The sequence below is a fragment of the Parasteatoda tepidariorum genome, chromosome 8 (assembly GCF_982258835.1).
Source record: "Parasteatoda tepidariorum strain Cologne lab strain chromosome 8, Ptep-v5.0, whole genome shotgun sequence".
NCBI lineage: Eukaryota > Metazoa > Arthropoda > Arachnida > Araneae > Theridiidae > Parasteatoda > Parasteatoda tepidariorum.
The window spans coordinates 41,868,948-41,887,064 of NC_141762.1; the positions used below are offsets into that span (position 1 = coordinate 41,868,948).

An 18,117-nucleotide genomic window follows, 5' to 3' on the forward strand; every position below is an offset into this window, starting at 1 on the left:
TCCTTACACATAACAGATTTCATCTTCGTTGCTGAAGCACCCTCTTTTTTTATTTTTTTCATTCTCTTATTTTCCGTCGCAAATTTTTGTTTCCAAAAGATTGATTTACTTGTTTTGTATTTGGAGAAGTATTCAAAAACTACAAATTTGTTGTTTTATTTACATTTTCAAAATGTGAACTTTTAAAATATAACATTCATAGGATTTTTTTCTTCTCTACAATTTGTAATTGAGAAGTACTTCGTAAATTGCTTCAAATAAGAATTTTTATTATTTATTTACGGGACCTTTTCTATGACCGTATATTTACAGCTAAATCACCAATTTTTACTCGTTCGAGACAACTTATTCTACTGCTTTCATTTTGTACCACCATTGGTACATAACTTTAGTTTTGATGAAGTATGTATAAAAAACGAATTTGCTGTTTTATTTGCATTTTCAAAATGTGAACTTTCAAAATATATCATTCATGGGATTTTTTTCTTCTCTACAATTTGTAATTGAGAAGTACTTCGTAAATTGCTCCAAATAAAATTTTTTATTATTTATTTGCAGGACACTTTCTATGACCGTATATTTACCGCTAAATCACCAATTTTTACTCGTTCGAGACAATTTATTTCACTTCTTTCATTTTGCACCACCATTGGTAAATAACTTTTGGTTTTATGAAGTATGTATAAAAAACGAGTTGCCGTCAATAACTTTTGATCTAATGATTGGATCTTCTCGTACTAGAACTCAATCTTAATAGTTGAGTGGAGTGGCCAAGAGAGTGGCCACAATTATGATAATTATTTTAGTGTAAATGATATTTTAAGATGAGAAATCAGATACAAAGACGTACTTTTTCTGAATAATCATATATTTTGTACGATGTCTTTGGATTTTTGACCCTCAAAATATAGAGGGTAGCCGCAATTTGGAAAATATGTCCCAATAGTTTGGTCAGCAGATTTGGTCCAAAGTTTGGAAACCATAATAATAATTTTATTTTTTATGTATTTCGCCATATATCGAGAATTTTTATAAACGGGTCAAAAAATGTTTGCACACTTTTATAAAATCCATACAAAAAATTATTTTTAGTTTTTTATTACTTTTCATTGTTTTATTTAGTAAGAGTTTAAAAAATTTTGAATTGTAAGATGTACAATTTTCTTTTTGATTTTGAAGTATGTAATTTATATGGCAAAATACAAAATTTGTACGAAATCAGACGTGTAGTTCCTGAAAAATTGGATTTTAAACATACAACTTTTTAAAAATTCTACTTCTCAAGAACTATTCGAGTAATTTTATTCAAATTTTGTATTTTGGTGTATAAAAGTAAATTTTTTAACATTATTTCGAAATTTGTGTACCATACTATTCAAAATTTAAATAATAAATAATAATAAGTAATATTTAAAAAGCAGTTTTTGCTCGCTATTATCTTTGGATAAACGAATGTTATAATTGTGTGCAATTCGCTTTAAAAATTCCACCAAGATATGATGAAATACAGAAAAAGTAAAATTAACATAAAGGGGTCTAAAATTCGGACTGTACCTCTCTCATGGCCAAAACTATTGGGGCCATATTTCCTAGATTGCGCCAACCAACCACATTTCGAGTGTAAGAAATCCAAATTCATCAAATATATGTATCTTTATTCAAAGAAAGTAAGTCTGATTTGGAAACTTTAAAATATCGTTTGAACTAAGTAATTAGAATAATTAAGGTCACTCCTATGAACTATTAAAATTAGATACGTGAAAATCCAATCATTAGTTCAAAAGTTAAAGATAAATTTAGATTATTATTTAAAGATGAAAGCTGTATTCATACTAATACGCTGGCTATCGTTTGTGCTGTACTAAAAGCGTACGAAAAGAGATTATGGAATTTGTTGCTTCATGTTTTCAGACATTTTGTCGAAAATGATTTTGCAACTCCAGTCATTACGTGAATAAAAAATTAAAATATACAATGTCTTTTGAAATTTGTACTATTTATACAATTTATTTTTTGAATAAGCACAAATAAAATTTATTAATTTTCCAACATTTTAATAGTTCATATTGTGTGGTGTTAAACATATTTACCGCTCAAAAAAGAATGGTGTTATAGTTCATATTAATTATCTCTAATAAGCTAAATGAATTTCGTTTCTTGAAACAATTTCTCCTAAATTCTTTATATACTCCATTTCTAGATATAAATGGCCTGCTAAAAAATAAAACATTTAGTGTGTTATTAATTTGAAATATTAATGCCTAAAACTTCTGCTACAAAGCTTTCTGCAGAAAAGATCAATATTTATTATGTCATAATTATCGAAATTTATATGAAAAAAGTGTGCTACTTTCTGTCATTTTTATTACATAAATTTAATCATTCCTAATCCTTCTTAAATAAATCTGTTAATTAATTTTAATTCAATTTTACAAAGTACGAATGCAAATATTTCTATTCTCAATAAATGTAACGTCTTTTTTTTTATTTAATTGCTAGTGTATAACTAATTATTATTCAATGTCACGAAAACGAAGCAGCAAAATCGATTTTTAACCCTTCTGTCTTCAATCACATTAATCATTACACAGTGGGCCAGAAGACCATGATCTTTGGCCAAAAGTCAAAAATTAAATTTCAACTAAAATATGTTTAGGCAGCTTTAATATAGCCCAAATTAAGTATTCATAATCATTCCAAAAATTATAATTTACTTTTCGGACCGACAAGAGTACAATGTAGTAAAAAATATGTTAAAAAAGATTTTTTTAATGTAACTTTTAAATTTATATTTCAGAAATATATATAGGAATTTCACCTTTCTGTTTCATTTTTATCAGAGTAATTAGTCTGAAATTATAGTACAATTTTTCAATTTGTTGGATTAGTTAATACTCTTGACAAACTTACAGTTTATATCTTATCATTTGACATTTTACAATGTTTGAATCACTTTCGAAACTTATCTCCAAAAAGTTCCACGAGGCAATTAGCTAAACTTTTTTTTGTTGTCTTTTTTGATGTTTTTTCTTCCGAAAAAACCTGCCCCATTTTGCCCATATTGAAAAGGTGGACTAAATATACCAAAAAACAAAAAATATGTTTTTTTCATGTTTTCTCATTATTTTGTAATTAATTCTCGTTATTTTGTAATATTACCTCGGAAATATAATTTGCTTTTCATTTTTAATATAAAATTACGAAAATTATCATATTTTCATTGCTGTATTTAATTATTTAAGCATACTATGTATATATATTTTTTTTGCTCGCCATATTTCAGCCGCCATCTTGTTTTTTTTGTTGGTATTTTTAGTATATTCCAAAATTTCAACTATTAATTCAATTTACCTGCACATGAAAGCCCTAAATAAAAACCCTCAAATTTTGAAACAAATTTTATCGAAATACTAATTTTGGCCACGAAACCTTGTATGTGGCCCACTGTGCATTTGCACAATACGTTATTAGGTTTACTTTAATTTTCAACCAACCTTTTGGCCTTAAGCCTTCATCCAGATTATTTAAATATTGAGATGTGATATCAGGTGGTTGGCTGAATTGGCTTGATACTTGACTGTGTCCTTTTTTGGTAAAACGTTTATAATAGATCTCTCCTGAACTACAAAGCGCTGATTAAATATTAACTTTAGATTTGGCTTTTGATTAGGCAGATACTGGAAGATTTATCTCCCATGCCCTGCCCTTATTTATATTATTCAAAATTTATAATTTTACTTCAATTGTCACTTAAGTAACAATATTCTTTTTAGTTTGCACATTGAGGTCTGAAGGAAATAAAAGTTTCATTATTATTATGATCCTGTTTTCAACAGATCACAATCAGACATATTCCATTAATTTTTCAAGTTCTGCCAAAATCAACAAAAATACTTCTACTTTAATCTACACCAACAACTACCACACACATCTTCCATTACACCAGTGTATTAATATCTAGTCTTTTTACTTCATAATTATGAAATAAGTTTTAAACTTCTCTAATTAAGTGTTTATTAATTAATTTTAAGTACTTTATTTTAGTATTGTAATTAATTTAACATGAATTGTAATATTAGACGTTCTTGCCATTTAAAATTTGCGAAAACAAATATTTTTCCATACGCTTCGCAGATAAATTTTACAATTTTTTCATAGCATTTAACATCATACAAAGGTTTCTGCTACCAGAACAATATTTAGAAATTGCCAGGATTATGAAATTACAATTATAATATAATTTATTATGATTAATAATTATTAAAACTTGTAATCAAAAATAAATTATCAATAATTACTTTTTAATAATCATTGCAAAATTGATTTTTTTTTAATTCTTCAGACTTCAAATATCTGGTTTTCCCAATCTTCAAAGATGGATAAGCAAATTAAAAAAAAAAATATATATTACAATTATTAATTTTTTTTATTGATTTCCCAAGTTTTTACGGACTAGTTAACTTGATTCTGACCGGTGGTTTAGTCACAAAAGTGATTTTTGTGCCTCAACGACATTTTTTTTTGCACGTATTTGCAAAATTTAAATAAATGCATTTTATAAACTACACTATAAAAGAGATTACGATAAAAGCCACGGCAATAAGCATGACAGCAATTTTTACCGGCAAGTTTCATGAAGCAAAAATCTGATATGCCGAATATATATATAATAAGATTTACTGTGAAATCAGTGTGAAATTAAATAAATATTACTGTACAAATTACGGTATCAAATTTTATGGTAAAAATAGTTTTTACGGTAAATTGAATTTTCACGATTGAGGCACTCAGGGTGCCAAAACTTTTCACTAACATTTGATCCGGAATTTTTACAGTACACCCTGTCTATCTTGGAATTAAAGGATCGCAACTAATAGAGAAAAAATGGGGTGACTTACTTCATATTTTATATTTTAACATCTATTTTGATGATGAGTACCAAATGGCAGCATGGCATTACCATACAAAATCACGGGTTAATTCTGCCCATAAGCCATTTCGAAGTAAAATCAATGTCTAATTATCAATAAGATAATTTTAATTCAAAAAAGTAAACTTTTGTTTCATAAGTTCTTCTGCCCTGTACCATTTTTTTATTAATTTGTATAAAAATAAGTGCATGTCTATAATGTGTATGAATTCCTTGTATATTTACTTTTACTTTCTATTTTTAATGAGTTTTTTTTCCTTAATTTTTATACACAATGACAATTAAGGGAGGTTCGACCAACACCTCCTAGAAAAGAGTAGGCCTCTGCACGGGTTACCATAAATATCCTTTAGTAGTCCAAACGTAATGACGTATTTCGTATTTTCAACCACTGCACAGCTTAGTACCCCGAACGTAATGACATCTTTCTTATTTTTCATCAACTGCGCAGTTAACTTCGTCACATCGGACTACTAAATTAATCCGTGCTGAGGCCTTCCTTATTCTAGGAGGTGTTGGTTCGATCCATAGTACCAAATGAAGAATTTGGTATGATAACTGGTACCCCTGTCAAAGTAGAAATTAGAAAAGCTCGTGCAAAAGAATAAGAGAGAAAAGAAAAAAACTTTATAAAGATTAACAAGACTAAGAAGCAAACAAAAATACGAATTTTAAACGGAGATAAAAAAATTCTGATAAAATTACTGCACTCTATGGTAATGGCATTTTTGATAAAAGAAGCCATAGTTTTGATTAATAAATCCAAAACATTTAGTAATTTTTGCTATTATCGAACGATTTAGTGGAAATTTTGGTTTTCAAACTTATAGTTCTTAATACCATATATTTAGTTAAAAATACAAAACAAAAAAGTAAATTTAAGAGAGTAAATGGTTTTTGTGCCATGCTCAGAGGTATCAGATAAAGTTTCGAAATTTTATCACATATTCTAGGTTTTATCACACATTATAAAACCATGTTTTATTGTTAATTTTACTAAAATCATTACGTATGAGCTTCGATAAGAATTATCGATTTTGCTGAGCCAGAACCACATTTGGAGCCAGAACCACATTAAATTTTACCATATTCTGGTAGGTTTTGACCATTTTTTTTTCTCTCAAAGTAGAATTGCCTTCAAAAATCTAAATTTGTGATTCAAGCTAAATTCATTTATCGACTTTTATAATCATATATATTATAGATTATTCTTTTGCATAATTTATTGCAAGGATTTAGATAACAAATGTATCCAATTATCTAATCAGATAGATTTAGGTAATGGATTGAATTCCAATTTTTTATTTTTTGACAGTAAATAATCCTCAGAAATTTCATCTTTCTGTAGACAATATTGCGTGTAAAAGAAAGAACAGCCATTGAATTAGTGCTGTATATGTTTCAAAATTTCTTATAAATCCAATTAGTCAAGCCTTTCTTGTAGTGGGTTAAACCACTCTTCAGTAGGTACGTAGTTTGATTCAAATTTTTACCCTTGGAAAACTATTAATAAAAGTAGTTTCTAGTTTAAATAAAAATGGGCAAATACGACTGTTTAAACTATCAGATAATGTTACCTTTTGTTAAATTCTGTTGCATTTAAAAATAAATGGAACTGTTCTGTTAAAGCAGGTTAAACTTTCTATGTTATCCCTACATATGATTTAAATAAGTTAAGCAATCCGAAATGAATTGCAATCTGCTCATTAGCAATCTGTTTCATTGTGTTTATAAAACTGTCACTCTGAAACTTTAAAAATAATTTTAAGAAAAGTTTAATTTTCCCTTCTTAATCCAACTATAATGTATTCAATTTGGTCAATTTTTGCTTGGGATCAATTAAATACATTTGATTTTTTGTTAAAGCATGAAAAAATTACACTTTCGATTTTCAGTCAGAAATAACTTTAGGTGAACTTAACTTCCATTTTCCCCCTAGCTTACGAATCTTCAATGCAAAAATATTTACGATTTAAATTGTCTCCATATATTTATCATTAGTTTGCTATAGTTTTTTTAACAGCAGAGAACTTATTGCTTTAAATATATAAAAAAGATAATTATAAATATTTTTTTAAGAATTAAGCTTAAAAAGCGAGAAATATTTCAAAAACAACAATTATAGTATGAGTTCATTCAAACAATTGAGCTGTTTATCCCATTTAGGCAAACTTGTTTAACATAACTATGAGGCATATCGAGATCTTCTTAAGTAACAGTTTACTTTACAACAAATTTATTTTCGTCACTTTAATATTTTTCCTAAAAAAAGCGTAAAGCTACTTTGTGTAATAATTTTAGCACATTCTTTTGCGAATGCTTAGTTCTTTTCAACTTTAACATTAAGAAACATTACCACAGTGTCAACATTTTATTTGAATATTTAAATGCTTAAATCTTTTATTTGATAATTGGTAGAATAAAATGAAGAATAATACTGAATACGTAGCATATTTCTGCTAAACGAGGAATTATAAGTTTTTGAAGGACTACAATGCATATACTCTTAAAACAATATAAATCTTATGTTTTTATGTACTTCAACTGATATGTTTCATTTCACTGTTAATTGTATGATTTAAAAATGAAAATAAAAACTACAAAAGTTTGAAGAATTTAAAATTGCACGTTTTCCCGTAAGACAAATTATGTTTTTTTGAAGCCTACGTAAGCATTTGCAGTTATACAAATAACTTTCTCACAGACGAAAAAAGAAAAGAGAATGAAATTCTTGTGTTAAAAAACTAAATGAACAGAAAACAAACTAAAAGCACCCTAGTTTTTGAAAACGAGTAATTTGATTTTACGATGTCAATCAGCAGCATAGAAACAACTATACCAAACTCATTAATAGGATAGAAATCCGTTTAGCACCATCTGAGAGACGCATCTACCTCACTAACATCCGTATAAACCGAACCATCCGATACAGAAAGTTACAGTTACTCTTTCTACAGATGAAATAACGACTGCGAGCAATCTGGATCAACAGGATCCATGAAGCGAGAGAAAAACTCATTTTTTCTTTCGGTCTGCAGGCAATATCGGGCCAACTGATAAGAAATGCAGCATCGCATTTCTCTGTGCGCTACGTAACACATTTGCAGTGTTATATACCCCATGCAGTCATTCACAGTCCGCCCTCCCCACATCATCGGACTACCGCCATCGACCTGCGCAAACTGCATTTCCCGCCCGCCTTGATGACAGTTAGTAGGTCGTTTTCAGGATACGGGATAAAACAGGAATAAGTTGGGGTCTGAGGTAAAAGGGAATGTGTATTTTCTAGACGATGAAAGTAGATTAAACTGGCTTTGGTTATCCGCTTGGCCCACTGGATGTGTGTAATAGAAAATAGTTAGTTGATATTTTAATCGAAAATTGTTTATGCATTCTAGACTTTTTGGCCTTTTTGAATATAAAAATGTGTGTTCTAAAGTTCCTTTATTGAAATAAATATTAACTCATTAAATATAATATTTGATTATGACGGTTAAAAATTATAAATAAAAATTTTGTCAATAATTGGTAGTTCAATTTGAAATAAATGTACATAGAATAAAATTCTACTTAATTACCGTACTGTAATGACAATGTGGTAAATAAATAACTAAAAAATGAGAAGAGAACATAAGTTTTGTTACGGAATTCAAACCTGGTAATTTACCGTTAATTTACCGTTCATATCGTAGATAACCTGGTAATTTACCGTTCATATCGTAGCGTTTTACCGGGAATTCTGGTTTTCAAAATTATAGTCTTTATTGCCACACACTTAGTAAAAAATACAGAACTGAAAAGTAAATCTAACCGAATGAATGGTTTTTTTCTGTCGTGCTCTAAGAATCGTAATAAAATTATTAAATTTTAACACGTTAGTCAAATTTTATCACTTATTGTAAAACCATATTTTATTTCTGCGTATTTCGCTATATCTCGTAAACCTTTCGAGTGCATTGAAAACTTTTTGCACGCAATTATAAAATTATTTTACCTAAAGATAATTCCATGCAAAAAGTAATTTTCAGTAAATATTTATCATTTTTTATTATCTAATTTAATAATAGACGATTTTTTGCATCATTTTAAGGAATGTAATTTTACATTACAGATTACAAAATTTGAGCAAAATCGTTGAACAATTCCTGAAAAGTTGAATTTTAAAAACGCGATTTTTTTTTAAACGTTCGATTTCTCAGGAACTATTCGACCATTTTTTTTTTTTTTTTGTTTTTGTTTTTTTTTTTTCAAATTTTGTATTTTTTCATTCAAAATTAAAAACTTTAAAATGATGTAAATTTTTTTTATTACATTTATAAATACTAATTTAATACTACTTTATTGAAAAAAAGGTAATAAATTAGTAGCTAATGAAACTTAAAGTTTTAAGTTATTATTTCAGAGAGATTATGTCAGGAAATTATACTTCTGAAAGACATAAAATATTCAACACCTTCACTGAATTTAATACTACTGTTTTATCGCAAATAATAATTTTTAGGATCACTTTTCATCATATATTTTGTGATTTTTAAGAGGGTATTGAAGCTTTAAGTGTAAGTTGCTTGAAACAAATCAGAGAAAATAACTGATCTACAAATCTGAATCTACTTATATCTCAATATATGTAATATCTGAATCTATAAATGCCAAAACATACTAATTATTAAAAGCTTATCAAGATTACACATTCTAAAAATGTTGCAATAAGGTTGCTTTAATAAAATATAATCTGAATCTGCATAATATCTGAATCGGTAAATAACAAAACATATTGAACATAAACAGTTTATTAAGATCACATATTTTAAAAATGTTGAAATAATGTTGCATTAAGAGCATATATTCTAATATGAATCTCATTATAAACAGAATTGGCACAAAATCTTAATCTCCCTTTTTATTATTTGTGATTCTTTATGACTATATTATTAAAAAAAACTGACTTTAAATGGTTTAATTTATTATTTATTTTATTTATATTCTTTTAAGATTGGCGAAATAAGAGTTAACCCACTGAATGTACTATAATATATGTTCTATGTCAGCCAAAACTTTAACTAAACGAATAAAAAAAAAAACTGAACATATTTATTAGCAATCTTTATTTCATTCGAAAGGGAAATGTACATAATGCAAAACTGAAGAAAATAAATAAATAAAAATTATGGAGCATGATATCTAAGTAACTCGTTTTGTTTATTTATTTTAGGTAAATTTTACTTTCAGAACAAATCGCTTAGTTTCTTATTTATATAGCTCAGTTTTTGTTTGTTATTGCTTATTAACAGATGTTTGTCTTATAAAAATAAGCGAGTAAGAAGAAAATTTCTAAACTGGGAACGGTAATGACAATATTAATATCAATATTACTTAGAAAAAATTAGGAATATCACACAAAAAGGGGGTAAAATTAGAGCATTGAATAAAATTCCACAAATCGGTTTACACTTGAGTACTGATGTCAAATTTAATCTGCATAATTGAATAAATAAAGACGTTAAAATATAAAATCCTTATTAGCTCAATTTATTTTTAAAAAATGGGAAAAAAAGCTATTTTTCTTAAAATATTGACTTTCTTAACAAGACTGTAAATTTGGGGAAACTGTTCCTAATGCTGCATAATTGGGAAATTTCAGACACCAATTACCTTCATTAGATCTAAGACACGGTTTTATAGAGATTTTTCCCCTTTTATAAGCGAAATTCTTTAAAAGATAATTAAAGAAATAAATTACAATTAAGTTTCATTGCTTTACATTTAGTTAAGTTAGTATCATTTACAAATTTAAAAAGTGGTCTGAATCAGTGAACTCTCCTCTAAATTTTCTACAAAACCTTAATGTATACAGCAAGGAAAATTGATTCAAAATTGCTTTTTTTAATGCTTTACTCAAATTTGAAGTAAAAAATAAATTGCGCACTTATCTTGCAAGCTTTCAATATTTCAATTTACAATTAAATTTCAACTTTTCACAGTAAAAATGAAAAAATAAAGGTAAATGATAGTTAAATATGATTTTCAACCAAAATGAAACTCGAGTGATTAGACCAAAACATTCAGTGCCTTTTTTGGCCAACTACCCATTTCAATCTTAAAATGTGACTTACTTCATTTTTCTTAAATCTTTTTTCGCTCAGAGCACTCACCCAGGTTTTTCAATCATTCATAGGCGACTCTCGCCTTGCGATCTTTTTCTCTCTTCTCTCTTCACTTCTCTTCCACTCTCTCTTCCATATATATGGCGATATTTTTTCCTCTTCTTCTTTCCTCGTGTATTGAATTCGTTTTTTGCGATTAAATATGAAACGCTTAAGAGTAAGGTTGTTTCGAAATTTCGTCTCTACCCCTTTATGGCTTTTCCTCTTTGCTGAGACATTTTGAAAATTGTCTGATATGTGCCGACGTGCTGATGTCTCTTTTATCTTGAGAATCCGATATGGTGACTGGAGAACATGATGAAAAAGACATCAACTGAAGCATTTGAAAGCATTTGATTTAATTTATAAGCAGAATTTCTTTTACAGATATTTGCAGATTGCTGATAAATGTATATCTGAAATTGATATTTTTCTGGAAAATAGTAACATTCTCCATCAAAAGATTCTTTTTATCTAAAAATCTTAATACAAAGTGTTAAAAATTTTCTAATTTCAAATCTTTAACAACACGTTAAAAATTTTCGTTAAGTAATAATAAATTTTGAAATTGAAGAAAAAAAAGAAGCACAAAGCAGTTATTTAGCATAGGTTTTGAACCTAACGGTTCTGGGTTCGAGCCCCTGTTTCGGCGGTTACTTTAAAGCACTCAGGCGATAGAATGTTCGGATTCTGATGAGGTGCTTCAGGTTCGAATCTCAGTGATTGGTTGATATAAAATCTGCTAGCGGCTCACGGTGCCGATGTGAAATATTCTCAATGGTAGACGGATCATGAGTTAGGATCTTTTTACCGTCAGGCTATCCGTGTGAGAGTTTCGTGTTCTTCCTCTCCATGCACCGCAAATGCGGATTAATTTCATCAAACAGCCCTTCACTAAGGCCGGTTTAAAATGATGTTTAACCCAAGAGTTGTCTTCTGGATTGGGTTCAAAATTACAAGGCTACGGAGGTAAATATTGATAGCCGTAAACTCAGTATATGGTTAGCTGTTCAACGCTGGTTATAAAATAAAATAAAATCATACAGAGATGAGTCCTGCCTTGCAAGTATTTTTCTGTTCTTTCTTCACTTCTGTTCTATGTATATGCCGATATTTTTTTTCTTTCCTTCGTTCTTTACGTACCGAATTCGTTTTTTGTGATTAAATATGAAGCGTTTAAGAGTAAGGTTATTTCGAAATTTCTATTCAACTCCTTTATGACTTATCTTTGTTGAGATATTTTGAAAATCGTCTGATGTGTGCCGACGTGCTGATCTCTCTTATATCTTGTGAATCTTGATATGGTGATGGGAGAACAAGATGAAAAAGACATTAACTGAAGCATTTCATTTAATTTTCTTCTAGAATTTCATGTATGTATATATTTTTGCAGATTACTCGTAAATGTTTATCGAAAATAGATATTAGTAAGCCTCTATCAAACAATTCATTATACTTAAAAATCTTAATATATCCTTTATAATAAGAAATTTTCGTTAAATAATAGTATAGAAAGTACTAAATATGAGGAAGTCGTGTTTTTAAAATTCAATTACTCGTGAACAATTCGACAGATTTCGCTCAAATTTTTCATTTTCCACTTAAAGTTGAATTCTTTAAAATGATTTAAAAAATGGTATATTCGAAATCTTTTCGACTATTAGTAAATAAAATAATAAATATATACTAAAAGTTTGCAGGAAATTATCTTTCAATAAATAAATTTTATAATAGTGTACAAAATTTTTTAAATCGCTTAAAAAACCTCGAGATGTGGTCAAATACGCAAAAAGTAAAACCAACATTAAGTGATTTAAACTATGGTCCGCTCTCCTAACCAAAGTATTGGGACCCCAGATTACGACTTCCCCGTCGAGAAAAAAGATATGTTTTATCAGAAAAAGTATGCTTTTGTGTCTTATTTCGTAACGTAAAATATCGTCTGCACTAGTTAATTAGCATATTTGCGGTCATCCTATTGAACCATTAAGATTGAGTCCTGGAAAGTAAAGAACCGAAAATTAGGTCGAAAGTTATTCAGATGGGCTATTTTTTATTTTGCGCTCTGTACAGTCTCTGGCATGATATAATATTTTTTAATGAAATTTGTTTGAAAAGTTAATTTCTAAAAAGAGAAAATTGAATAAAGTTGTAGTCAAATTTATTTATATTCGTTTTTAAAATTTATAGTAATTAACTTGAGCGCTACAAATTCAGATAATAGCAACAAAAATGATATTAATGCAAGTGAGAGCGAAATTTGATACAGATTTAGTTTTATAAATGTTTTAGTGGCCTAAGACAAGGGGCAGCTATGTTGCTGCAAATTAATTTTCTTTGTTTAAAAAAAAACGTATAACAATTTTGCACTCAAGATAATAAAATATATACTTAAATTAATTTATTATGAACCTAAAAATAAAAGATAAAAAACGAAGAAACAATAAAATAAGGAACAAATAAGGGAAATCGAATAAGGATTATCCTTTCCTAAAACACATCGCAATCAAGGAAGTCATTTCAGCAGAGTCTAGTTCAACTGAATCTGCTGTTTTCAATTATTTTATGTAAAATTATTAATTTTGAGATCATCTTCCCTGAGAAGCTATTGAATCTATATTTAAGAAGAAAAACACTTTCGTATGCTCTACTCTTGAACTGCGATGGCTTAGTGGTTAAGACACTGAACCGTCACTGTGACGAACTGGAGTTCGAACCCCTGTGGCGGCCTGAAGCTTACACAGTTTCAGATCGATGGGTACCAGCTTGTCTGGGAAAGTAATGGCGGTCTGTGCGCAGTGCTGATCACATTTCGGCAATCACGAAATTGTGGAGCCTTAACCTTCATGTCTCCACTGGCCCAAGGCGGGCAGTTGCAGGAATGTTTTACTATTCTCAAATCTTGCAGAATACTTTCCAGCGGCTGTTAAATGATAATTGGAAAGTTTGACGATTGGAAATTAAATTTAAAAGGAAAGAAGTTATCTTGATAAATTATTAAATATCAATGCACAAAAACATCAAAGAGTAAAATTTCAAAGGAAAGTTTTAAAATGTTTACTATAAAAAGAGGAACGAAACAAAAAATAAAGTATTTAAAAATTTGTGAAGGAAATTCAGCAAAAAGTAGAAAATGAAACTTATTTACTAAACGCATATAAAATTTTTTTCTAAGATTGCAATCCCAATGCAAAATATCAGTATAAAGACCAAATTTCTGATTAAAAATAAATAAAGTTGTTCTGATCGTGAAGACATGAATAAAGTAAAACATAAAAAATAGGCCTAAATTTTGATCCGAATGAAAAAATATGTTTCCCTTTAAAATAGATAAACTCCATTGCTTTACCGTTAAAGAAAAAAGCCATAATAAACAACATTCCTAAGAGAAAATCTTAATGTAACTTAATACAGTGCTCGACTTACAATAAAAAAAGGGCCAAAGATGTGATAACATTTTAAAAGTACTCTTAACGTTTTTGTGCTTACTTAAATTTACGAATTAAATATTTTAATTCTGCCCAGATATTTTTTATTTAAACGTACATATTTTAAAACTGGAAGTGAAGAAGTTATTCGAAAAATATTTTTTTCATGAAAATTTACTGGAGTAAAGATTTTTGAATCACATAAAAGGGTAGTCTCATACATTGTGACTATAGACATAAATCAAGTACTGACTGTAACAATCGATTTAAATAAATAAATATGAATAATGTTTTAGTATTGATAAGTTTATTTAGTTAATTTGATACTATATTTGTATATGTTTCATGGTATTAGGTTTCGGTATATCTCTCAAACATTTAATTTTGTGGTATTGAGCACACAACCAATATAATTTATAAAACTAAAAATATAAATTTTTATTTCATAGTTTCAATTAATATAACTCAACTGATAATTTTGTTATTGAACGAGTGTTACAAAAACCTTATGTACTTCCATTAATGAAAAAAAAATCGAAATTGGAATGTAGTTATCAGAACTTATCAGACCTTATCATTTTCGTATACTTATAATACTTCAATGCTTTCAAAAAGTCTTATATAATTAAAAACAATTGTAACTAGTTTTTATTGGATCTTTAATGATCAATATTAAATAAATAAATTAAAAAATACAAATACACTCTACTAACATAAAGCATTAAAACAGAAATTTCTTCTTTTAATAGTTTAATAAAATCGTCAGTCTGTTGACAACAAATGTGGCAATCAGCACTTTCTGGAAAGTTCTAACTTATACTTAAAGTTTTTTTTTTGTTCCCGAACCGATTTCTTCATTCAGTATTTTTATCACTCAGTATTAATGAGTAAGCAACTTGCAAGCGTTGACAACAGTAGTCAATACAATGACTATATGCCGAATCATATTCCTCATTTAAACGTAATTAAAGAATGAAACAAGAATACAGAGTCAACTGGCTTTTAAATTATTTGGTATTAATACCCTTATTTCTTATTTTAACATAAATTGTTGCTATAACTAGTACAATACACTTAAATATAATATCATTTGGGCTAGGAAGGTAGTTTTTAAAATTAAAATCTTTAACTTTTTATCATAATTTGAATTATTGCCAACTTTTCATTTCAGTTTTTATAATTATGAACTTGAACACTGAAAATCTCCTTTCTATTACATTGCATAGCAATTTCAGATTGTCACACTCCATAATTTGTTTTTTCCACATTATTGAGTTGATGTTTCAGACCAATAATAGCTCGAGTAGTTTTTAAAAAAAATATTAACAAAAATTCATCAACAGTTAAATAACATTTGTTATTAATACTACAATATTTTATACCGACTTAAATAAAATAGAGAAAAATAATCCTCAATCATCACCCTCAATTTTAATTTTTTTAATACTTGTCAAAATCAAAGTTAAACAAGAATAACCATTTGGTGTCATAAATTAATATTTCAGTGATGAAAAGACAAAAATGTATTAAAAATCTACAAAATCATTATTAAACAGGAAAATAATAAGAATGATTGCTGAAGGCTATTGGAATGAGTTAAGCTGTTATAGGAAGAAATTTCTTTTAGTTTTCTTCAGCAATAGTTATAATTTTCGTGTTTTTAATTTTTTCTTGGTCGTTAATGATGTGTTAGACTTTTATAACACTTTTATTTATTTATTTTTACTTAAAACTGCTTGTGTTATTGATCTAATTTCTTAAAAGTTTTCTAATAACTAATATTAAGGGTAGTTACTGCAAAACACCCTGCACACAATTTGCGTGGGGATATAGGATTGCTTACGTTCATATGAAGTGACCAAGATGAAACTTTCTTTCTAAATTCAACAATTATTCGCTTACTATGGCCCTGGAGAATAGACGTAACATTAATGAAATAATAAATTATTTTCATAAATTTTAAGGCTGCAACCCTTTTTACCCTTACATATTTGTGATCTTCTATCGAGGCACACTTTACTTTCTTGTACTCCACTGAGTTAAGAGAATTTTTTCTTCTTTTCTTTCCTGCTTTTTTAACATTTCTTTTTATTTTGGGCACAAGAATTAAATATGTAGTATTCCTTTTAGTTCTAGTTTGAAGTATATATGAATAAAATTAACCATTTTTCTTTTTTTTCTTCTTTCAGATGTGCGAGCTGGCTTAGTATGAAAGCTGGTGGGTGTGAGACTGTTTGAGTGGAGCAATGGGGAACAAGTTGAGTTGTTCCTGTGCCCCGCTCATCAGGAAAGCCTATCGCTATGAAGACTCCCCTTGGCAGAATGCCAGGAGACGGGATGGACATCTGCTTAGGTCAGTGTTTAAAGCTATTAATCAGCCTGTGTTTTCTCAGATCTTTACCCCCTTTTTTTTTCATTCTTTTTCAAACTACCTAGAGATGGGTCTGCTGGAAATGAAACATATGCTCGAATCTTTTGCCAAACTAAAAATTTTGGGAAATATTTTTTTCCCTTTAGTTTGTTTATCTTCTAACGTCTTCTCGTTTTAATTTTGAGTAGCATGAATCAACTTATCTGTTTGTTTTATTTAGAAAATACATACATTATGTTTGTTTTTACTATGCGTGTTGTAGTAATTAACATAGAGGTTTAAGAAAGAAAACAAAATATTTATACCACTATGCAGTGTTCCAAAAACAGATATTTAAGAAACTTGAGATATTATTGGGCCTAATGGTCACATTAAAAAAGAAAAAAAAATCTAGTTTTTTTTTAAATATTTTTTAAAGATTTTACTCCTAAGAACTTTTGTATAATGTGGCAAACAAAGGTAAAAGGAGAGAAGAGTTTGTTGATAATGATTATTCAGTTTGAGGCTTTCGAAAGTTGAAAGCATTGCGACCCAGTTTTTACAAACCGAAACTAAAGCGACTCCCTACAACGTTAGCACTCTAAACTTTTTTAGAGACAAATAAAACACATATTTTTCTATCGCGATGGATTATTAAAGAAACTATAGAGTTTCGTTCAAAAATGTAATTTATGCTATTAAATATCGTAATGGCGGCTGTTAAACAGTGGTTATAAAATAAAGTTATTATAATTAAAATTTGTTATGATTTTATAATATAATATGTGAATATTATGATATATGGGTATGATCGACTTTAAAATAAATTATTATTAACAATAAATAAAAAAATCTAATTTTTTTTAACTAATTTAAAAGTACAAATATTTTATTATTTTTTTAGATATGATTGTTTCTAAACAAATATTTTTTTTTTAAAAAAAACTAATTTATAAGTACAAATATTTTTTTTTTCGATATGATTGTTTCTAAAAATATTTTTTTGTTTTTTATAATCATACAAATGAATCATAAAAATTGTGACCTCTTTTATGCGTAATTTCCTTGTCATGTACTTTGATTATAATATTAAAGCAAGCATCGTATTATAGGAATTTTACAAGAAATACATATGGGTGTTTCTTCAAATTTAAGAAAATTTAAACTTGAAATTTCCTAAGAAATTTGGGAAAAAAAACTTGAAAAAAAAAGAATTTTTAGAATATTTCAAATGTAGATTTAACAATAATTATCAGCATAGCTAAA

General features: G+C 27.9%; 1 protein-coding gene across 12 annotated transcripts in view; it reads left to right on the plus strand.

Annotated features, from left to right (window-relative positions):
• The window catches only part of sif (guanine nucleotide exchange factor still life), a 156,705-nt gene that overhangs the window by 47,936 nt on the left and 90,652 nt on the right, over nucleotides 1-18,117 (plus strand). For all 12 annotated transcript variants that reach the window (XM_071180822.2, XM_071180820.2, XM_016074968.4 and 9 more), the window contains exon 2: nucleotides 16,691-16,854. In XM_071180822.2, the coding sequence (XP_071036923.1) occupies nucleotides 16,748-16,854 (107 nt within the window). In that variant the 5' untranslated portion in view covers nucleotides 16,691-16,747. The remainder of the gene's footprint in view (nucleotides 1-16,690; nucleotides 16,855-18,117) is intronic.